At 47.2% G+C, this 24,301-nt stretch overlaps 1 protein-coding gene across 1 annotated transcript in view; it reads left to right on the top strand.

The window, feature by feature from the left end:
- The window catches only part of STAT3 (signal transducer and activator of transcription 3), a 186,441-nt gene that overhangs the window by 154,646 nt on the left and 7,494 nt on the right, over positions 1–24,301 (top strand). The window contains exon 22 of the mRNA XM_029572565.1: positions 23,789–24,001. Within this exon, the coding sequence (XP_029428425.1) occupies positions 23,789–24,001 (213 nt within the window). The remainder of the gene's footprint in view (positions 1–23,788; positions 24,002–24,301) is intronic.

The raw sequence follows: 24,301 nt of genomic DNA, 5'->3' as shown, positions 1-24,301 counted from the left end.
TTAATGGGTTCCTGATGGCCCAGACGAAGAGCAAGATCCCTTAGAAGAAGGGGAAATTCCCCCGGGATTAGAACCATATCGAACCATGTTATGGTTCTTTCATAGAGATGAATTGCCAGCCTTGATTTCATAGACACTAAAAACACTGGGAGATCCTGGAGCAGGATCTGATGGAACCAAAGAAGAATCCCATTCTGATTTCCTTGCAAAAGCCTCTTGCTACTTCCCAGTACTGGAAGCCATCCAGGAGTTGATTGACCTGGAATGGGATGCCCCAGAAGCAAATTTTAAAGGGGGCTAGGCATTAGAAGCTCTATACCTGCTGGATCCAGCAGTGAGGGAATGTTTGCATTTCCCTAAAGTGGATGCACTGATCTACACTGACTCTAAGTGAAAACTATCCCAGTGGAGGGAGTAGCAGCCTTAAAAGATGCACATGATAGATGGTTGGAGTCTGTCCTTAAGCCTTTGACACAGTAGCAATGACCTTACAGATTGCTTCTTGTTGTGGCTCTGGTAAGCACATTCATGCCTCCTTCTCTCTCAGGAGGTGGATGACTCGAGGGTGAACCACAGAGTGGCTATGGAACCTGTCGCTGCTTGAACTCTGATTTAGTCCATATTTCAACCAGGGGAATAGCCTCGGTGGTAGTGGACAGAAGATAACTATGGCTGCGGAATTGGTCAGCCAACGCATCCTCTAAGGCCAACCTTGTGAGGATACCCTTAAGAGATCACTCCTATTTGGAAACAAATTGGAAAAACTGGCCAGTAAATGGGGAGAATCTCCAGTCCCCCAGCTACTGAAAGATAAGAGGAAGCAGTTGCAGTGCCCCTCGCCTATGAGGGGCTGGTCTCAACATTTCCACCCCTACAGAAACTTGACATTTCAGAGGTCAAGGCCCTTTGGAAGAACTCTGTCCTTTCTTAGTCGACAGCCCAAGAGAGGGGCAGGTTTGGGTTCAGGATCGTCCCGAACCTTCCAATGAAATTTTACCAACCCATCTTTGTAACAAGGAGATAGGATGTTAACTGTCTCTCTCTCTTACCAAAGGTGGGTCGAGATCACTTCGGACAAGTGGTTACTGGAAGTCATACGAGAAGGAATTTCACAGCACTTCTTGGGAAGTATTCATGATGTTTCCTTGCCATTCCCAGCTCAAAAAGTAGACAGTGGAGATTACTCTTTTAAGGCTCCTCAGGATGAGGACTGTATTCCCAGTACCTATGCCCCAGGAAAATATGGGGCGTTATTCCATCTATTTCATCATACCGAAGAAGGAAGGTTCCTTTCGCCCCATCCTGGACCCAAAGAATGTAAACTGTCACCTACAAGTGAGTCATCTCCGCATGGAAACATTACACGCCATGATAATGGCAGTATAACCAAGAGAGTTCCTAACCTCTCCGGACCTATCCGAGGCCTACCACGTATTCCAATCAGTCAAGAACACAAACGCTTCAGCTGGAGGAAGTGACATCTCTCCTCATGCGAGCAGGCTAATTCTCTGTTTCCCACTCACATCGGGCTTTCAGCACTCCATACCAATGCGAAAGGCTCAAAATATCTGGCTGCGGTTCTGGGCTGTCTTGGCACACCTCTCTGTCTGCAAAATGAAAATCTACGGACTTCACAAATATTCCTACTCGAAAATCTGAGACGGATAGGAGGACCCGGGATCCAAGATGACGATGGAGGAGGTAATCGCCGAAACAGAGGAAGTGTCAGTAGGACCTGGCGAATCGAGCGGCGATTTCCCTACCTGAGCAGAGATGTGGGGGATGGTTCGTTGAACTAAGGATCTTAATTATAAATCAGAAATGTATGCCCTCATAGAGGAGATCCAGGAAGAAATGGCCGAGATAGGACGCAGGACGGATGAAGCGGAGAATCGCTTGGATGCGCAAGGAGAGAGTTGGAAGGATCTCCTCAGAGACCACAAGGCCTTACAGGAAACCTGCCAATCTCTAGCAGATAAACTAGAGGACATTGAAAATCGTAGCCGCAAGAGTAATATAAGAATCCGCGGTGTCCCAGACACCGAGAAGTATGCAGACTGCTCAGATGTGGTCAGCAAAATATCTAAATTTCTTTTGGAAAGCGGAGAAACTCCTCTGGGGGCAAACAGATAGATATGACTATTAATATTGACAGGGCCCACAGAACCTTGGGGCCTAAAATGGCAAACAAACCTCGAGACCTCGTGGTGTGTTACCACTCGTATGCCCAGAAGGAACGGATCCTTACAGCTGCCAGAAAACAACGCTCCTGGACATGGGAAGGCTGTGAGATCGCTATCTACGCAGATCTTTCTGCTGCCACCCTAAGGAAGCGACAAGAATTTCGATGTATTACAACGAAACTGACAGCAGCCAATGTTCGATATCGCTGGCTCTTCCCCAGTGGCTTGGTATTCATGCTGCAGGGGGTCACCCACCGAGTCATCAGCGCTGAAGCGGCTGCCGTGCTGAGGGAGGCGGTTATGACTGTAGAGATCACATTGCCAGAAAGGTGTACAGCAAACAACTCCAGTGCCACACTCCTAAATCAACCCAAATGGCAAAGAGCTTCGAAAGGCAGAAGACTGCTACAGAGACACTCAGCTGGGACTAGCAAGGACAGTGATCCTGTGTGAAAATCTATCAACTAGCTGGATATTACCAGCATAAAAATCAGTAAGACAGTGCAAGTCTTAATATGTGCCGGTTCAGGCTAAGTTTGTTGGTTATGTTCTGTTATACCAAGGGGCTATTCCACTATGAGCTCCAAGTTAATATTATCAGTGTTAAAAGGCATATTATAAAGCTAGGTTAATTTCCCCTGGTAATGGGAGAAAAGGGGGAGTGTGACATGACTTCCTCCATTAACCTCTGGGATAAAGGAAAGATATTCCGGGATAAAGGGCAAGAGGGGTGGGGTATGGGATTAGTCACGATTAGAATATTCCTGTGCAGATTTACTATGTAATGGGGTGGTTTTTCGCATTAATGATTTTCCACATCAACTTGGGCATCCACAAATTTTTGGGTGGCTCCGACAAGCAAGTAGAACCCAATCTAGTAATCATAGTGGGGATGAATACCCGTATGGTAGGCGACAAATGGTTCTATAGAGGGAGGAGGGTAATATTTTGACAGTGTGACAGGGGGAGTACTCTAGTATAGACAGATGAACTCAGCATCCCGCCCCTAGCTGCCCAAGATTGGTGTCAAGGATTCACCTGTGTAGTGGATATTGATTCCAAGAGATTACCGGTAAGCAGTCATCCAGTCCCTAGATCAGGGCATCTATAATCTTACTGGGGTTCAGTGTTTGGTTGAGTACAGTTATGGTTATCAGTGTTTAATCGTTTTTTTAATCACATTTTTTTCTATAGTATGTCCACAGTGGCTTTTGAAGAGAATACTGAAGGGCTGAGGTCACTGCAGGGGTGTATCTAGGGTGATGTCAGCTTTGAAGCCTGACTCTGTCTCCATCTACTGGCAGGGGAGCACAACCCATTGGTCCTGAGTCAATCTGTCTACACTAAGGAAAATGAAATTATGAGGTAAGTAATTTTTCCATTGATAGGCATTCTAATTGTTTATTACTCTTCTTACTAATGACTTCCTGTTAATGTTACAGTGCCTTATTGCTGACCCCACCTTATAGAACTAGACTTGTATACTTTTTTTTATTTTTTTGCCTGTAGAATTCGCTTTCAGTGTTAGAGCACACCGATGTGAGACATACTCTGCTCCAGCATTTTATTACTCGCTGTATGACCTCTGTGTAGTTGTTGAACTTCCTAGGCCTAAATGTGGCTTGTAAGCACTTGGATGAAGAATGTTTTAGCCAAGTGACTTGTCTAAACTGTGGTGATTCCCTTCTGTTTCGTTCTTCATTTCTGAATAGAAATGGATCACGCTTTTGAAAGGTTAACCAATGACCTGTTAATTTGTTTGGCAAAGGTGAAAGAGAAATCTAAATTCCCTGTACGCACCCGTATCAGTCCAGACTGTGGGTTGAGCCTCCTGCCCAGCAGATGGAGACAGTCTAAAACTGAAAAGGGTATCCTATATCAGGACAGAGCCTACCCTGTAGCCCTTCAGTATTTGTCTGTCTCCAGCAGATGGTACAGCTCACCCTGCGGTTCCCCTGATCTGGGCTAGCTAGCCTTTTTTCTTTTCCCGATTGGGTTTCTTCTCCCTTGAACAGGATCAAGCAAGTACTTTTAAAATTGTCTGTTTCTTTATACAAAAAATTAACTTAAGGGGTATTGACTCTGATGATTTTTTTTTCTCTCAGGCGACAGCTCTGTCCTCCTCGCTCTTGCGGGGCTTAGGGGGGCTTGGCCCTTGTGTTCCATAGCCTAAGCCCCTTTTTCCTGGTGGTCCAGTCACCCCCCCCCTTGCCTGGCTGCCTTTGGACCGGACGCTGCTTCCCCGACAGTGCCTCGGGGATGTACAATTCCCCTGTCTTTAGCTTGCTGAAAAAAAAAAAGAAAGAAAAACAGAGGGAGAAAAGCCCCAAGCCGATCTGTTTTACTTTGGGGCATTTTTTTTCATTTCTCAGCCGGCAGCCAAGGTCCTGATTGACAGAGGAGCGTGCCGGGTTCATTCCTCTGCCTCCGCTCCTCCCGACAGCGAGTTTTACCTCTCTCAGCTGATTTCTCTTCAGATCGCAGCTTCTCTGCATCGCCTATGCCGCAATCCAATTGCTGTCTCCACTTGTGGGGAGACCTCGACGCGTTTTTCGTGCGAGGGACTCTGCTCCTTCTGTTTGCCGGATGAGGAAAGTCCCTCCCCAGCAGTTCCCGCAAAGCAAGCCCGGGGTCGCGTCTGTTCAACGCATGGCCAGGCCTTTCCCGGGTCGGCAAAACCGCGGGAGCGGTGGCCATCTTTGGGATTTCAAGCAGCTCCCGTTTCAGAGCTGCTGGGCGCAGAAGAGTCGAATTTTTGGGGGGTCCCCCCCCCCCCCCCGGCAAGTCTAGGCCTAGTTTTTCCTCGGAATTTGTGCTCCTCATGCACAAATCCTATCTGGCCAGCTTGCAGGAGGAAAGTACCCCTCACCCCGGCTCCCCTGCCAGCTAAACTCCTACGGTGCAAGGGTCTGTCCAGGTGGACCCGGGGGCCCCTCCCTTCCCGGACCCTCCGGCGCCTTTGGGGACCCCTGATCCATATCCGAATTTGGATTTGGTGGAGACGCTTCCTCCTCTGGAAGGGGATGATCCCAGTGTTCTCCGCCTGTTTCAGAAAGAGGATTTGGATCCCATCATCCCTTTTGTCCTTCAGGAGTTAGGGATTGAGGGTCCCCCCGGCTGATACTCGTACCGCTGCGCTACCCAAGCACATGGACCCGGTCCTGGCGGGACTTCGGGGCTCCAGCGGCCGCTTTTCCTTTTCATCCTATGCACAAATTGCTACTCCGGAATGGGAAGCTCCCGAAGCGGGGCTTCTGCGTCGGGAGGGCCATGGACAAACTTTACCCTCTCCCGAAGGACTGTCTGGAAATGCTGAAAATTCTCACAGTGGATTTGGTCAGTTTCCATGGTGACTAAGCACACCACTATTCTGGTAGTGTGTGCTACCGCTTTAAAGGATGTACAGGATCGCAAACTCAATTCCACCTCAAGCGTATCTTCGAGGTGCAGGCCTTAGGAGTTCAGGCGACTATTTGCAGGCAGTCTCATGCAGCGGGCAGGCCTTAGGTGGGTCCAACAGTTTACTCAGCACCCAAGACCTCCCGGCTGCTGAGGCGGAGCAGGCTGAAAGGTTGGAAGGCGTTATTGCCTACGGAGCGGACACTCTATACGATCTTCTCCGCGTCCAGGCGAAAGCGATGGCCTCGACAGTCTCTGCCAGATGGCTCCACTGGTTACGCAATTGGTCGGCAGATCCGGCATCCAAGGTGCGTTAGGCACTCTGCCTTTTAAAGGTAAGTTGCTTTTTGGCGAGGACCTTGAGCAGCTCATTGATTCCTTGGGTGAGAACAAGGTGCATAAGCTGCCGGAGGACCGACCGAAACAATCCTGAGCCTTTGTGCCTTCTCGTTTTCGGGGCCCATGTCGGTACATGGCTGGAAGACGTGGTGGTACTTCTTGGGGTTATCCTTCCAGGTCTCAGTCTTGGTCTCAGCCTTTTCAAGGTCGCCGCCCCTTCCGCAAGGGCGCCTCCCAGCGTTCCACCCCAAAGTCCGCTTCCCAATGAGATTCGGTCGACCCATTCCTCCATTCCCAATCTAGGGGGTCGCCTCTCCCGATTCTTCGAGGAATAGGTCAAGATCACATCGGACCAGTGGGTTCTCGAGATTATCTGAGACGGTTATGCTTTAGAGTTTTCTCTTGATCTGCCGGACCTTTATGTAGTCTCTCCTTGCGGACGTCTCAAGCGGGATGCAGTAGCCCAAACCCTTACCAGGCTCCAGCTGCTGGGAGCCATTGTGCCGGTCCCAGAGGAGGAGCTCGGTGCCGGCCAGTATTCCATCTACTTCATAGTGCCCAAATAGGAGGATTCATTTTACCCGATCTTGGATCTCAAGAGGGTCAACCGGGCCCTCAAGATGCCTCATTTCCGGATGGAGACCCTGAGGGCGGTCATAGCGGCGGTGCATCCCGGCGAATACTTAGCCTCTCTCAACCTGACGGAGGCGTACTTACACATCCCAATTTGCCCCGACCACCAGAAGTTCCTTCGCTGCTACATCTTGGGCCAGCATTTTCACTTCCGGGCGCTTCCTTTCGGTTTCGCAACCACGCCGCGCACCTTCACCAAGGTCATGGTGGTGGTGGCGGCGGGCTCTCCGCTATAAGGAGTCTTGGTCCATCCTTATCTGGATGATTGGCTCGTGAGGGCAACATCAGAGGCTCTTTGCCGGCAGGCGGTTGACCGGGTTCTAGCTCTTCTTACCTCTCTCGGATGGATAGTCAACTTCCCCAAAAGCCATCTCCAGCCTTCCCAGATGTTGGACTTTCTGGGGGCCCCGGATCAATACTCGGGTCGGCAAAGTGTTTCTGCCCCGTTCCCAGGCGCTCAAGCTAGTCGGCCAGGTATGCAAACTCATGTTGCTTCCACTCCCAACAGCGTGGGACTACCTCCAGGTACTGGAAACTATGGCCTCCACCATTGACCTCATCCCCTGGGCCTTTGCGCATATGCAACTGTTCGGAGGGAATGGATGCTCTAGCTCTTCCCTGGCCCGCTGACGTGGCCTCTAGTGGACAAAGTGCTCCAAAGAATAGAACTTCACGAGGGGCCGGTCATCCTGGTAGCTCCGGATTGGCCCCACAGGCCGTGGTTCGCAGATCTGGTCAACCTGGCGTCGGACGGTCATCTTCCTTGTCTGCTTCGACAGGTCCTGTATTTTTCGACCAGGCAGATCGCTTTTGTCTAGCGGCCTGGCTTTTGAATGGAGACGTCTGAGACATAAAGGCTATAAGGAGGAGGTGATTACCACTCTCATGCGGCCGCGCAAGTCATCTACTTCCTTGGCTTATGTTCGCGTTTGGAAAGTCTTTGAGAATGCCTGTTCTGAATCGGGTGTCGCGGCACGTTCAGCACCGGTCTCTGTAGTTCTTTCCTTTCTTCAGAAAGGTCTCTCCAAGGGTCTTTTCTTCAATTCGTTGCGCGTCCAGGTGTCCGCTCTCGGTTCTCTTCTTCTCGGTCGAGTTGACGGGCACACCCTGGCATCTCACCCGGATGTTCCTCTGTTCTTGAAAGGTGCCAAACCTTTGAGGCCTCCCGTCCCAAATGTCCGTCCTGGAATCTCAATTTAGTCCTCCGGGCTCTGTGGCGCTCCATTCGAACCTCTCCAACTGACTACCCTAAAGGATCTTACGCTTAAGCGGTTTTTCTTAGTTTTTCTATCTGTTTCGCTTGTCTGGTTTCAGAGACTTAAGCGCTGTGCTGTCGGGAGCCCTTTTTGCGTTTTTCAGATTCGGGAGTCTCTCTCAAGACTGTTCCTTCCTTCCTTTTTACCAAAGGTCATTTCTTCCTACCATGTTAATCAGTCAGTGGAGCTTCCTGCATTTTCTGTGGAGGTCGTCGCGGGTCCCAATGGGGGCGACCTTCGTCGGCTTGATGTGAAACATATGTTACTTTGTTATCTGCAAGTCACCAATGAGTTTCAAGTCTCCGATCATCTTTTGTCCTCTGGAGTGGTCCAAATAGGGGCAAACAGGCTTCTAAGACTACTGTTGCTCGTTGGTTGAAGGAAGCGATTGCCTCTGCTTATATTTGCCAAGGCCGGACAGTTCCTGAGGGCTTGAAGGCTCACTCTTTGCATTATCAGGCTACTTCGTGGGCGGAAAGTCAGTCAGTCTCTCCGCAAGAGATCTGCAGGGCTGCTACATGGACATCCCTGCATACTTTTGCTAGTCATTACTGTCTGGATGTGCACGCACTGGTCTTTGGTTCTTTCGGGCGGCAGGTACTTCGAGCGGGACTCTCAGTCCCACCCAGTTTAGGGAAGCTTTGGTACATCCCACGGTCTGGACTGATCCGTGTACATACAGGGAAAGGAAAATTAGTTCTTACCTGTTAATTTTCGTTCCTGTAGTACCACGGATCAGTCCAGACACTGTTCCCAATTCCGTTTCTGCCATCCGCTCGAAGTTTTTTCCTACAGGTCTCTGGGTGAATATACTTATCTTGGGCTTACGGACACCGGAAGCATCTGTATTGATGGCCAAGGATAGGCAAGAGTGCTATTTTCCAGAGTCCATTCCTTGTTGATAATTGTTTCGTTTGTTACTCATTTGAGTCTTGTTTACTTGCTTGATCTTTTTTTTGGGGTTCTTTTAGTTCTTCTCTGCTTTGACAATGGTTATACTGAAGGGCTGCAGGGTAGGCTCTGTCCTGATATAGGATACCCTTTTCAGTTTAGTCTGTCTCCATCTGCTGGGCAGGAGGCTCAACCCACGGTCTGGACTGATCTGTGGAACTACAGGAACAAAAATTAACAGGTAAGAACTAATTTTCCTTTAAATGTAAATTGAGTTCACTTTTGAAGGTTGTCTTTCTTGGTTTGTTTTTGTTTACTTTTTAAAGTAAAATGAAACATTAGCCTTTTATACAAAGTTGTATCAGATCTAGAGGTACCTAATGTGCAGAAACCATAAGTTCCCAGAAGGTTTGTTACAGAAGAGTTTTGAATGAACCTGCTGCAAATAATTTAATGCTTCCTTTTTCCAGACTCACTCCCTGCCAGTGGTGGTGATTTCGAATATCTGTCAAATGCCAAATGCCTGGGCCTCCATCCTGTGGTATAACATGCTGACGAACAATCCTAAGGTGCATATCCACCTTCTAAAGTGCCCCAGTTCGGGTGTACTGAAAGATTTTTATTGTAGGACAGTTCATTGACCTATTGATATAGCTTTAATTGGATGTAATACCAAAATCTTATTAAGTGGTCCCTTCCAAATATTTAAAGCAGCATTAGTTAATCGTGTTTTATTACTTGACCTGTTTCATTACATTTTAGTTATTTTGAATGTTTTTTCTAAGGCCATGTCCTCCTTTTTCCCAACAGAACGTGAACTTTTCACAAAGCCACCAATTGGTACGTGGGATCAAGTGGCGGAAGTTCTGAGCTGGCAGTTTTCATCCACCACGAAACGAGGACTCAGCATTGAGCAGCTAACGACTCTGGCAGAAAAGCTTCTGGGTAAGCATTTTCACACGGTGGGTGCCTTCCATGCCATCGTAAACCTACCATCTGATAAAGGGGAGTTGTGTACCAACAGGAGGCTTTGCCCGGACAGCCAAATTGTCACAGTACAAAAGGGCTGCCACGCTTCCCAAAGCCCTCATTCCCTGATCTTTCAGACCAATATCATCCTCCAGTCTCCCCCCCACAGCATGACCTGCTTCTGATGCTCTCATGGTATGAACCGTGCAGAGCTGGCAGGTGCCACGGGATTAGAGGGCACCACACTGGTCATATAGTGGAACAGGACATGGCTATAAAGCAGCATTGTAACCCTGTTTCTTGCAGGGGGAGGGGGGTGGAATCGAAAGAGTGGGCTGGGTGCCCTATCACTTCCGACCCTCGTAATCGATCACGGACTCTTAACGCCTTGTCAGCAGGCCGGAGTACAAATCCTATATTTTCTTTTTCTAGTATTGCTATTTGTAATGTTGCAAATATTACTTAGCCAGTCCTATGAAAAAGTAATCATAGGGCTGGCTAAGTGGCAGTGCCTTGCAGAGAGACATGGGTTCAGTTGTTGGGTTAGGTTTCCGATACCTGGGTTGGCCAAGGCTGAGAGTGAGTCATGTAGTTCCACAATGGTGGCACCTAGTAGCCAGATTTAAGGCTCATGATCAAATAGCTGAAAACAGCTTTAAAAATTAACCAATTTGTGGGACTGGGCAGAGGAGACTTACTGTTTATGCTCTAGTGTCTGCAGGCTGGTTGGTATGATGGATTCCAGAGGGTGTCTTGCTTCACAGCCTATCGTTTATGTAGAATCTTAGTTTGTCTCTGCTGGCAAAACTTGAGAGGAATAGGATGGTTAAGCAGGTGGGGGGGGGGGGGGGGGGGGGCAAAGACCATAGGTTAATCGTACTTTTCTATATATTTATAAATGATCTGGAAAGAAATACGACAAGTGAGATAATCAAATTTGTTCAGAGTAGTTAAATCACAAGCAGATTGTGATAAATTGCAGGAGGACCTTGTGAGACTGGAAAATTGGGCATCCAAATGGCTGATGAAATTTAAAGTGGATAAGTGCAAGGTGATGCATACAGGGAAATATAACCCATGCTATAGTTACACAATGGTAGGTTCCATATTAGGTGCTACCACCCAAGAAAGAGATCTAGGCGTCATAGTGGATAACACATTGAAATCGTCTGTTCAGTGTGCTGCAGCAGTCAAAAAAAGCAAACAGAATGTTGGGAATAATTAGGAAGGGAATGGTGAATAAAACAGAAAAGGTAATAATGCCTCTATCGCACCTTGAATACTGTGTACAATTCTGATTGCCGCATCTCAAAAAAGATATAGTTGCGATGGAGAAGGTACAGAGAAGGGCGACCAAAATGATAAAGGGAATGGAACAGCTCCCCTATGAGGAAAGACTAATCAAGCTAGGACTTTTCAGCTTGGAGAAGAGACGGCTGAGGGGGGATATGATAGAGGTCTTTAAAATCAGTTATTTACACTTTTGGATAATAGTAAGACTAGGGGGCACTCCTTGAAGTTAGCATGTGGCACATTTAAAACTAATCGGAGAAAGTTCTTCACTCAACGCACAATTAAACTCTAGAATTTGTTGCCAGAGGATGTGGTTAGTGTAGTTGTGTTTAAAAAAGGATTGGATAAGTTCTTGGAGGAGAAGTCCATTACCTGCTATTAATTAAGTTGACTTAGTAATAGCAGTGGCTATTTTCTAGCACCGGTAACATGGAATAGACTTAGTTTTTGGGTACTTGCCAGGTTCTTATGGCCTGGATTGGCCACTGTTGGAAACAGGATCCTGGGCTTGATGGACCCTTGGTCTGACCCAGTATGGCATGTTCTTAAGATGAGATCTACAGTGTCTCATTTTGAAACACTCCCCTTTGTTAAGGCAGGAGGAGCCAGGGACAAGACTGGTTAGGAATAGAGGTGGCTGCAGAGACCAGGTAGGTGACTGACATTGTTAACGCCATTGAAATGATATACTTCTTTTTTTTTTTTTTTTTTTTTTTCTCTAGGACCAGGTGTCAACTATTCTGGATGCCAGATCACATGGGCCAAATTCTGCAAAGTAAGTAACTGTTATAAGCCATGAAAGCCATTGATCACTACAGGGTGATCAAAAAGTCCCTGCGCACGTATATGACACTAACAAAACTTGCTATTAATATGAATAGTAAAGAATGTTAAATGAGCAGAAAGGGGAGTAAGCTGAAAGTTCCTGTGTCAAAGCCATTTCCACCAAGAATGGGTTTGCTTTCTATGGTGTACTTGGGATTTTCACAGGGATTTGATCAGTAGCATCTGCTTAATATTACCAAACAACTGTTTGATTTTTCAGTAGCAAAATCCTCAGCTGCCCTAGTGTAAGAAGGGAGCCCCACATTCTCTTGGCTGAGCAGCAGACAGTGTTCACAGAAACACATGATTTTTGTTTAATAAAATAACCCATAATTAACATTTTTAATGGTTTATTCTTTTCCAAAATCGATTGCTTATAGTGGCAATAATAATCTCTAGGTTGGACTCCAGCGCTGTAAGATACATTGCTCATTATTGAGAGTTTCTTAGGTCAAAGGTTGCTTGTGCTCCCTTCATTGCTTATAAGACAAGTTCTGTCTACAGGAGGTTTCTACTGATAGACTGCAAAGAACAAAACACAATGTAAATCTCTTCTACAGCTACAATACATGAACATTTTGGCAGTTGCATGGTGGTTTTTCTAAAGTGTGTGTGTGTGTGAAACCTTCTGTAGTAGTATATACATGATGCTTATTTAACTGCATCTGTTTTACCAGGAGAATATGGCAGGCAAAGGGTTTTCCTTCTGGGTCTGGTTAGATAACGTGATTGACCTTGTGAAGAAATACATTCTTGCACTGTGGAATGAAGGGTAAGCTTTAATCTGCCAAATAAAATGTTTTGTTGAGAAATGCAGTATTTTGAGACCAATGACCATTTCTAAAGTCATCTGAAGATAAGCAATTCACCATAGTGTTTGACATGGTGACATGTCGGAGAGATCCCTCTGGGACTGAATGGTAGTTCTGTGCTCTTTGCATCACATGGTGTGCCTCAGGCCATTGTTTTCCACAGTGAGCATGGGATGCATTTCACCCTCAGCTTTCTGACCCTGTGTCATGATACCTTAACATGGTTTTAACACAGCTGATGAAAGCCCCATTGAGCCTTTGAACTCTTGTGGGCTAAAAAACCTGCCCTGGAACGTTGCTTTTTTGGTGGAAGGTCAGTTATTCACCTTATAGCAAGTTTCATCATAACTGTGGTGCTGTGTATGCATTCTAAGTTTCTGCCTAAGGGCATGATGGACTTCCAACTTAATCTTTCATCCTTCCAACCTTTTTCCAAGGCTTTACGCCAGCAAAGGTTTCTACCTGGAGCAGACTAAATTAGATTTTAGAAAGTCCGCTCAGCTTTTTCTTTGTTCCTTTTTGGCACCATAAGCCTGGAATTGCTGTGTTGGAGAACACTGTCTAATTTGGCTAGCAGATTGTAGTTCACTTATTATGCTGGAGCAGGTTTGACCTTAGGCTCTCTCAAGGTCCAAAATGTCAGAACTAGGGCCATGTCAGTGGCCCATTTAAGATCAACCTTTATAGAACAAAAGCTGTGACGTAGAGTTGAGTGCATGCATTCATATCTCATTATTTACATACGGACTCTTGATGCAACAGCAGGTTTGAGAAGTCTATTCTTCAGCATCTTTTGGAGAGTTACAGCCCAGCTTCAACCCCCCAAGGCCTATTGAGATTTAGGGTTGTTTTCCAGTTAAAAAAAAAAAAAAAAAAAAAAATTCTAACCCAGCAAAAATCAGTTTGTTCTGACCTGTTGGTGAATTTGTCATTTCTGCTTTTTTGCTTTTTTTTTTTTATGTTTAAGACAACCTCTGATTCAGGAGTCTCATGTGTGTGACTGAAATAAATAAGACAAGCAGATTCACTTTAGAGAAAGCAAATTTATTTACCTGTTAGAGGTGTTCTCTGAAAACAGCAGTTCACCAGTCACACAATCCATCCCTTCCTCATCTTTTGCAATTCAGTTTATTAGCTTAATTACAGGACTGAGGTATTCTGCGTGACTGTGAAAGCACATAAACTACTGCATATGCCCAGAGAAGTCTCTAAGAATTTCCTAGAAAGTTCTGGAAAATGTCTGTGTTGGAGCGGTTAGGATGATGTCACCCAGTTAAATGATTGGCAAACTGCTGTTTTTGGAAAACAGTTATTACAAGTAGGAAACTTTACTTACCTCCTCCCAATCTTCTCTTAACAACTGTAAAATTAATGCCAACAGATGTGGGGATGCAACAAATAGATTGCACCTGTCCTGGTGACCCCTCTGCCAATTGGGTTTTCAGGAGATCCATAGAGAAATTTTTACCTCAACTGGGTTTCCAATGTATGCAAAAATCTCTTGCATGTTTATCATGGATCTCCTGGAAATTCAACTTGCTGTAGGGTCAATTGGGCAGGTTTGGTAACAACTGAATCAGAGACCTCCTGCAAATGGTGTAGCCTTGTTCTCTGTCCATTATCTGGCAAAAGTTTCCAAGCTGTATACAACATAAATATCCACAGCATACGTGAGCTGTGCAGGCACGAAGTGTGAGGATCTAGTCATTGCTGAACCCAGGGATTCCCCCTGCTTCCAGCATCTGATGCACGGTCAACTGGCCAGCCATGCGTTTCTGTAAAAACTTACCTTGCACCCAGATGCTTCTTTTTTTGGCTGCTTTCACTAGGTATATCCTGGGATTTATCAGCAAAGAGCGGGAGAGGGCAATCCTCAGCACAAAGCCACCTGGAACGTTTCTGCTGCGGTTCAGTGAGAGCAGCAAAGAGGGAGGAATCACATTCACGTGGGTGGAAAAAGACATCAGTGGTATGCATTTCATCAGTAGCTGCTCCCGTGTGTGTGCCATCTTTTATTTGTATAGGAGGATCTGCTTCCCCATAGGACATGGGGATTTCAAATAAGAGTTGGGGGGGGGACCATGTAATCTGTTTTGAGCTCGTTTATTTATTTAAAATCTTTCTATATCGCATACCATACTGAAAATGAACACCCAAAGCGGTATTCAATAAAAAATAAATCCAGCAATTATAGAAACAAACAATAGAATATGTAGAGCCCTTCATCAATTATTTTATTTTTCCTGGGAATTTATGAGTTTGTTACAAGAACAAAAACAGGAGAGATCAGTGGGGAAAAATGACACATTTTTCTGGATAAACATTTTTTGTTCATGTTTCAATAAACGCCAATAAATTGCTTGGAGAAATAAAATAAAGTCCCTGTAAATGTTAGTTTCGGCCAGTGGTTCTCAGCTTGGTTCTCAAGTGCCGCACCCTCTCACAGCCAGTCTGGTTTTCAGCCAGTGGTTAGAGCACAGGGCTGTGTACATTTCCCCCATTCACTATTCACTCTCGGGCCGATTCAGTAAAGTCTGCGGGAGAATATTTAAATGAGGCCCGGCGGTAGAAACAGGCGAAAGGAGGCGCTAGGGACACTAGCGTGTCCCTAGCGCCTCCTTTCCGCCTGGAGCGGCGGCTGTCAGCGGGTTTGACAGCCGACGCTCAATTTTGCCGGCGTCTGTCCTCGAGCCCGCTGACAGCCACGGACTCGGAAACTGGACGCCGGCAAAATTGAGCATTCGGTTTTTGACCAGACAGCCGTGGGCCGACTTCAAATTTTTTTTTATTTTTTTATTTTTTTTTTTTTTACTTTTTTTACCCTTCGAGACCTCCGACTTAATATCTCCATGATATTAAGTCGGAGGGTGCACAGTAAAGCAGTTTTTACTGCTTTTCTGTGCACTTTCCCGGTGCCCAAAGAAATTAGCGCCTACCTTTTGGATAGGCGCTAATTTCTGAAAGCAAAATGTGCGGCTTGGCTGTACATTTTGCTTTCTGAATCGCGCGGGAATACATAATAGGGCCATCAACATGCATTTGCATGTTGAGGGTGCTATTAGGTTCGGCGGGTTGGATGCGCGTTTTCGGCCCCTTACTGAATAAGGGGTAAGGGAAAACGCGCGTCCTATGGCGGGTTAACAGTGCGCTCCGTCGGAGCGCACTGTACTGTATTGGCCCGTCTGTGACCTTGAAGGTGATTTTCTCCAAGGACAAGCAGGATCGTAGTCCACATATGGGTGACGACAGATGGAGCCCGATACAAAAAACTTATCAGTTACATGCCCTATACCTATTTCTCCATGAAGCTGTGAGCCTTGCAGTTTTAGCTCTAAAAACTTGGCTTTTTGCCTTCTGGAAAACTGTTTTTGTACAGGTTTTCACTATCCTATTCTTCAGTCCGTCGCCAGGTCCCTCTCTGTGCCTCCCCGTAGTGTTCCCAGTCAGGGTTTTCGACGTTTCTGGTAAGTTTCTTTTCGCAGTCTGTGCCTGCATCATTTCGTCCTTCTACCCTTTGTTTCGCCCCATCATGGCCACTTCCAGCTTTTGCCGATGCCCCCAGTACCCAAGGACCATGCCGATCACTGATCCTCATGAAATTTGCATCCTTTGCCTGGGGACATCCCATGACATCTAGGGTTGTCGCTTCTATGCCCAGGTGATCCCGAAGGGATGTTTGCTTCGACTCAAGATGGATCAGCTCTTTGGGTCAAGGAAGTCCGAGCCATTGGTATCAAAGGACCTTGAAACTGCACCGATGGACACATCACCGCCTACTTTGGCGAGCCGTCTGTTCCGTCGAGGTCACTGGTGGATAAGGATGCTGGAAACCAACTGCTACCTATCTCCTCCGGACTGAGGGTTCCAGGTTCATCGTCCTGACCTTGGCACCAGGGAAGGATCAGGCTGAGTATAGAGGGAAGCGTAAGAAGCATTGGCGTCTATGCATAGTACCGGGCACGGGGATGTACCAGCTTTGACACGATGCCCCCGAAGTGACCCCATGATGAGCAGTGCCCACCTTCCATCGATGCCCAGGGTCCTGAACTGTTTCCACCGGTCCTGGTACCAGTCACCAATCCCCTTCACAGTTCCGAGGAAGGTCTGCCACCCTTCCTTCCTCCCAGTCAGTTTTGGCACCGGCAACATTCAAGGAGCTTCGATCCTGTGCCACAAACAGCACCGGAACCAGTATCGCCCATCTTCATACCGCTTTTGAAGAAGCTCAATGTGCTTATCGATGCATTAGAGTCCCGGCTTGCATTTTGGTTCCTGGGACAACACCGGTGCCCAGCAGGGTACCAAGGCCTCCCCCTACCAATACAGTGGTTGTCACCAGTTCCGAGGAGGAGGAAACTCCCCCAGGGTAGGTGGAGACGCCAATGTTTATAGTCTCCCTGTCCATCAGTGCCACCACCTCTGGATGTAGGCTGAGCACCTAGGGCCCCATCCCCTGTGGTATATAGTGAGGATGAAGGGACCCTTCATCCTCACTATATACCACAGGGGATGGGGCCCTGAGGGCTTCCATCGGACCCCTCTCCTCTGGATGAGCGAAGGAAGTCTCCGCCTGAAGTCTTAACCTTTGCAGGTTTTGTGAGGATGATGGCGGAGGCCATCCTATTCCAACTTTTGATGGAGGAGGATGCTAGGCACAAAATGCTTGAGATCTGGGAATGCATCGACCTTTAATCTAGACCCAGGATCCTTCTCCTGGGTAGAATTCTTTAAGGGTCTACACACTCTTTTGTCCACATGCAACCGCCACCGAAGGCACAGTCACATCCGCCACCAGAGGACCCTTGCCTCCCAGGGCCCTCCAGACCTTCCAGTGACGTGCTCCCCCCTCCCCACCAAAGGCCTCTCTATAGGGGACACGGACACCTCTGACGAGGATCAAGACCCTCTGGAGGAAGGGGAAATACCTCCAGGAACGGAACCTTACCGAACCATGAGGTGTTTCTTTTCCAAAGACAAGATACCAGATCTCGTGGCTCTCATCTTGAAGGAGCTCGCCATTCCAGGCACAAGTGCCACAGAGGAACCAAAGACGAACCCTCTCCTAGAAGGGCTCAGTCAGGCCTCCAGCCATTTACCCTTGCTGCAAGCCGTACAACAGCTGATCAACTTGGAATTGGATGCCCCGGAGGCCAGTTTCAAAGGGGGGCAGGCCCTGGAAGCCCTATAATCCACTGGAACCCTCAGCCAAAGATCTACTAGTGTTCCCCAAAGTGGACGCAATTGTCTGTGCGGTCACAAAGCACACTACCATCCCAGTTGAGGGAGGAGCGGCACTCAAGGATGCCCAGGACAGACATCTGGAATCCATCCTTAGACTTTCGACGTATCAGCTATGTCACTACAGAATGCTGCCTGCTATGCCGTGATAACACGCGCCTGCTTATCCATGACCAGGAATGCCGCCATGCCTGGCGAAGGACTAGAACCAGCGGAATCCTTCACGGATGCGACCTCTAATCTGGTACGCACCTCAGCCAGGGGCGTCTCATCCGTAGTGGCAGCCAGATGGCAACTCTGGCTCCGAAGTTGGTCAGCCGATGCGACTTTCATGAGAATGCCCTTTAAAGGAGCCCTCCTGTTCGCTTCCGAACTGGAGAAGTTAGCCGACAAATGGGGCACATCCCCAGTACCTCGGCTATCGGAGGACAAGCGCAAAAGAAGCCAACGCCCCTCTCCCCAATTTACCTAGGGGCAGAGGATCGCAGCACTTTAGACCTTACAAGAGTACATACCAAGCCCCTTGACCCACAGGCAGGGGGCCAGTCCTCTCGGAACAAACACAACAAGAGGGAAACCGGCTCTGGGACAGGCCCCAGCCGACCCATCCACAGAAAGAAGCCATAGGGAGCAGGCTTGCCCTATTCTACCAAAAATGGGTCGAGATAACAGTGGACAAGTGGGTCCTAACCATCATTCAAGAGGGATACTATCTGGACTCCACAACATCCCTCCAGGCAAGTTCGTGAAATCTCCTTGCCACGCACCCTCCAAGAGGACGGCAGTGGAAACCACACTGGCCAAATTGCTCACCCTAAAGGCCATAACACTGGTGCCCACGCAACAACAAAATACTGGGCACTATTCCATCTATTTTATCGTCCCCAAGAAAGAGGGAACGTTCCGGCCCATCCTGGACCTCAAGTCTGTCAACCGTTACCTGAGGGTACCACACTTCTGCATGGAAACCCTGCACTTGGTCATAAGAGCGATACAGCCAGGAGAATTCCTTACATCCCTGGACCTGTCAGAAGTCTACCTGCACATTCCAGTTCATCACGTGCATCAGCGATTCTTACGCTTCACGATCCTGGACCACCACTACCAGTTCCAGGCGCTACCCTTCGGGCTAGCCACAGCCCCCCCACACGTTTACCAAAATCATGGTGGTAGTGGTGGCGATACTGAGGAAAGAAGGAATCCTCGTACATCCATACCTGGATGATTGGTTGATCAGGGCAAAATCTCCAGATGAGTCACCAGGCGACCACAAGAGTCAAGACTCTACTGGAGAGACTCAGGAGGGTCGTCAACACAAACAAGAGCTGTCTGCAGCCCTCCCAATCTCTAGAATACCTTGGAGTCTGGTTTGACACCAAACAAGACAAGGTCGTCCTTCCCCCTACAAGGAGAAGGAAACTGATGAACCAATTGTGAAACCTGCTAGGAGGTCCCCCCCTCCTAGTATGGGACTACCTCCAAGTCCTCTGCCTCATGACATCAACCCTGGAAGTGGTCCCGTGGGCAAGAGCTCTCATGCAACCGTTACAGCGCACCATACTGTCACGATGGAACCCGATGTCCCAGGACTACTCCATTCGCCACCAGCTCCAATGGTGGCTACAAGAAGACAATCTAAGCAAGGGAGTAAGTCTATCTCCACCAACCTGGGTCTTGCTCACCACGGATGTGAGCCTACGAGGGTGGGGAGCCCACTGCCAGAAACTGACTGCCCAGGGGCAATGGAACAAGGAAGAGTCGGGGTGGAACATCAACCGATTGGAAGCCCGGGCGGTCAGACTAGCCTGCCTACGGTTCCGTCACAGAATCCAGGGCAAATCTGTCGGTCATGTCGGACAACGCCACAACAGTTGCCTACATCAACCGCCAGGGAGGAACCAGAAGCCAACAGGTATCCCTGGAAATAGATTCCCTAATGGCATGGGCGGAAGCAAACCTACAAGGGATCTCAGCCGCCCACATCGCGGGAAAAGACAACGTCACTGCGGACTACCTCAGCAGAGAAAGTCTAGACCCAGGGAATTGGAAGCTGTCGACCACAGCCTTCCAGTTGATAGTAAACCGCTGGGGAACCCCAGCCATGGATCTCCTGGTAACCCGGTCCAACGCCCAAGGTCCCAACTTCTTCAGTCATAGACGAGAATCACAATCCTAAGGGATCAATGCCCTCATCCAGATCTGGCCATAGGAAGACCTGTTATATTTCTCCCCCCCCCCGTGGCCACTACTGGGCGGGATCATCCGCAAGATACAGCACCACAGGGGGCTAGTACTTCTAGTAGCCCCGGACTGGCCAAGAAGGCCGTGGTACGCAGACATGCGAAGACTCGTGACGGGGAGCCCTCTCTCTCTCTACCTCCACACAGGGATCTGCTCCAGCAAGGCCCGATCCTCCACGAAGACCCAACTTGATTCTCTCTTATGGTCTGGCCATTGAGAGGACATGCCTGAAGAAGAGCAGATACTCGAGGGCGGTGATTGACACCTTGCTCCGAGCACATAAGTTCTCCACATCGCTAACCTACATATGAATATGGAGAATATTCGAAGCCTGGTGCGAAGACCACGATATCCTGCCACAGACAGCCAAAATTCCCACGATCCTGGAATTCCTGCAGGACGGCTTACAGAAGGGGTTGTCCCTCAACTCCATCAAGGTTCAGGTGGCTGCATTGGCATGCTTCGGAACCAAAGTGGAAGGCATTAGCCTAACAGCTCATCCAGATGTCTCTTCCTGAGAGGGGTTAAGCAGATCCGTCCACCCTTAAGGTGGCCAGTACCCCTATGGAACCTCAATCTAGTACTAGACTTCCTAGCGGGAGCCTCCTTCACACCTATCCGCGGTCTGTCTCTTCGACTACTAACCTTGAAGACTGCATTTCTAGTGGCAATATGTTCGGCCCATCGAATCTCCAAACTTCAAGCACTATGCTGTCGGGAACCCTTTCTCAAGTTCACACCGGGATCCATACAGCTACGCACTGTCCCCTCCTTCCTTCCAAAGGTGGTTTCTCACTTCCATCTCGCTGCCATCTCCAGATGAGCACAAGGGCTCGGAAGAATCTCGCTGTCTTCGCCACCTTAACATCGGCAGACTCCTAGTCAGATACCTGGAAAGGTCAGAACCTGTGCAAAAGACGGTCCACCTATTCGTCCACCTATTCGGGAAGAAACAAGGGGAAATGGCCTCGTGGGCAACCATAGCCCGCTGGATCAAAGAAGTAATCAAGGCAGCCTACGTAGAGGCAGGCAAGCCTCCACCGCTACAAGTCAAGGCCCATTCCACTAGAGCCCAGGCAGTGTCCTGGGCAGAAACAAAGATGCTGTCACCCACCGAGATCTATCAGGCGGCAACATGGTCCTCCATTCACACCTTCACCAGGTTCTACTGCCTGGATGTTCAAGCTCGGGAGGACACAGCATTCGCAAGGGCAATACTAAGTGGGCCATGGGCAGCCTCACACCTGGTTCGGGAGTAGCTTTTGTACATCCCATTGGTCCTGAATGCAACTGCTACACGCTAGGAAATGGAGAAATTACTTACCTGATAATTCTGTTTTCCTTAGTGTAGACAGATGGATTCAGTATCCCGCCCATGGCTGCCGCTATGCACGAAAACCTCGGGAGTCAATTCCCGAGAGCAAGACAAACATTGGTAAGCCATGCTTCCCTTCAGCTAGGGCACCCTTAGTTACCGGGTGTCGGTGTTTCTCGGTTGAGGGCACTGGCAGTCTCCAGCTATAGTCCATGTCAACCAGTTCAAGTTTATTTATTTATTTATTTAAAGGCTTTTATATACCGGAGTTCATGCACTAGTGCATACCACTTCGGTTTACACGTTGATTACATTTCTCAAGTTATTCAAGTTAAACAAAGTTTACATACGGTTTACAAGTTGATTACATTTCTCAAGTTATTCAAGTTAAACAAAGTTAACCAAGTTAATCAAATTCTCCAGACGTACATATATCCACAGTTGCTTTGCGAGGAGAATACTGAAGAGCAGAGCTTCCTGCACGGGTATATGTACTGTGCTGACGTCAGATTGAAATCTGACTCCGTCTCCAACAGCTATCAGGAGCACACTAAAAGGACAGTCTCTCAGGAAACTCACTTGTATTCTGTGAACACAAACAAAATGCCTGTTGATTTCTGGAAAAGAGCAAGAAATATAGCGAAACTTTTCCTTTTCTTGACTTTAGTTTTCCATCCTGTCCCACACTACTCGGTATAAGGTATCTCTCCACATGGTTGGTCTTCCTGTACCTAAAGAATCTGTTGATCCAATTCAATTTTGGTTTTTGTTCACTCCGGAATTCAAGTTGATTATTAAATGTTTTTATTTTAATTTTCATCTTAACCTTTTCTACCTGTTTTGTTGTTTTTCATTTTCATTTTTGTTTCATATGATTTTGTTATATATGGTTTGTTACTTACATACTTTGACCTGGCTCCCCTCTCTCCTTCAGTTGAAGTTATATTTGTACTCTTGTGTTCGCCTACCTGCACAATATCTGTACAATGTTTTTGTCATTATAGATTTGTGAATATTCTGGTCCCCCCTGACGCAGCCCTGATGCGAAACACGGCCGTGTCGGGGTCCTTCGCTGATACATTATTTACTGTGGAATTTAATATTGTGCACAATTGATGTGTGCATATGTAAAATAAAAAAAATCCGTTTAACTGTTATTGCTCAGCATAATTTTTGCCACACATTTTGTTGCTGATCTGTAGTACTACAGGAACGAAAATTAGTGCGTAAGAACCAATTTTCCTATCGTGGAGAGGATTAAGCTACAACCTAGTTTGGAGATAAAATGTCTAGGAATAGGCTTAGATTTGGCTTATGGCATGAGGTCTTTTATATTGGTGGTTGTTCATGAGATATATTGTAGTCTGCGATTAGTCAAATGCCTTCTTCCTTTATTATATTAAGGCATTTAAATTGGTGATGTCTCTGTTAGTGACCTAGTAGATGGACTGTTTTAATGCCTTATGTGCGGGTATCCTGGCCAGGAAAGTTCAAAGCTCCACCTGTTGTAAAATGCTGCTGCTAGATCAGTTTTGGGAAGCCCATGTGGACTTCGACAGTTACATTCTCTCTCAGTTCAAGCTGAAACTAAGTTTAAGCTTTTGATGCTGATCTTTCATGCTTTACTGGGCAAGGGTCCTTCAAATCTGGCAAATTGGCTTAGTATGTACCTGGACTTGAATTGCAGTCACCCTTCTGTATGGGGAAAAGCAACTAGGGCTTGGGCTTTTCTATGCTGGCCCCAAAATTGTGGACAAATGGATAGTAAATAATTATTGTCTTTCAGGAAGAAGGTAAAGATGTGGGTTTTCCTGGAGAGATGCGATAGCTTACTTGTAGGGCAACCTTAGATATATTGTGTGTTAATGGGGGTCCATTTCTCAGATTTAGGTTTTAATAACATCTGTGGGGCAGTTGGAGGGTGTAAGAAGAAATAGGCTGTTTATACTCTGCTTGCTGTTTTAAGTGTTTGGTGGGGGCGGGGGGCAGTGTTTGACAATATTCATGGTTAATGTGGCATCGAGTGGCTGAGCATGGGGGGGGGGGGGGGATTTGTGGACTGGGAAGTAATTAGGGCTTTGTTGCTTGGCTTTGTTTTTTTGTCTCTCTTGTATGCTGTGTGGTCCCTGGATGTCTTTTTTTTTTTTTTTGTTTGTTTTTATTTATTTTTAATTTTTTAATGCTGTGGTTGGCTAGATTATACACCACTTTGGATGGATCTCTGGGAAGGGGGTGTATTAAAATGTTTTACATTGCAGTATAGGGGCTTGCACAACATAGTACGGTAATATACCCTTCCTATTAAGTTTTATGTTCTATTTATTGTGCAAGTACGAATTGTTAAGTTTTAAACATTGTATGATTTTTAGCCTTATTTTTTTTTCTGCCTAACAGGAAAAACACAAATCCAGTCTGTGGAGCCATACACCAAGCAGCAGCTCAACAGCATGTCTTTTGCAGAAATTATCATGGGCTACAAAATCATGGATGCCACGAACATCCTGGTATCTCCCCTCGTTTATTTATACCCTGACATTCCCAAAGAGGATGCCTTTGGAAAGTATTGCCGTCCAGAGAGCCAGGAACATCCTGAACCCACAGACTCAGGTAGTCGTTGATTTTCTGTGTTATCAATTTTCCTAGGAAGTTAGCTGACTCGAATCCATGTAAAGGTAATGGTACTGAACAGGGCAGGCAGGAGAGATGTGGAGGACCTGGAGAAAGCATATATAGTTGCTCTCCTGAAACCTTGTTTGACAGAAAATGCATCCAAAGATCCTTGAGAAGAAACAGTAGCAGAAAAATAAAGATTGACATGGAAAGAAAATAGGTCAAAAAAGCAAAACATCCTGTAAAGAACCCAATCCAGGTGAAAATCCTAATTTTAAACCATAGTCTGTCTTTACA

The sequence above is a fragment of the Rhinatrema bivittatum genome, chromosome 12, assembly GCF_901001135.1.
Source record: "Rhinatrema bivittatum chromosome 12, aRhiBiv1.1, whole genome shotgun sequence".
NCBI lineage: Eukaryota > Metazoa > Chordata > Amphibia > Gymnophiona > Rhinatrematidae > Rhinatrema > Rhinatrema bivittatum.
This window is presented reverse-complemented; position numbering and strand designations above follow the sequence as displayed.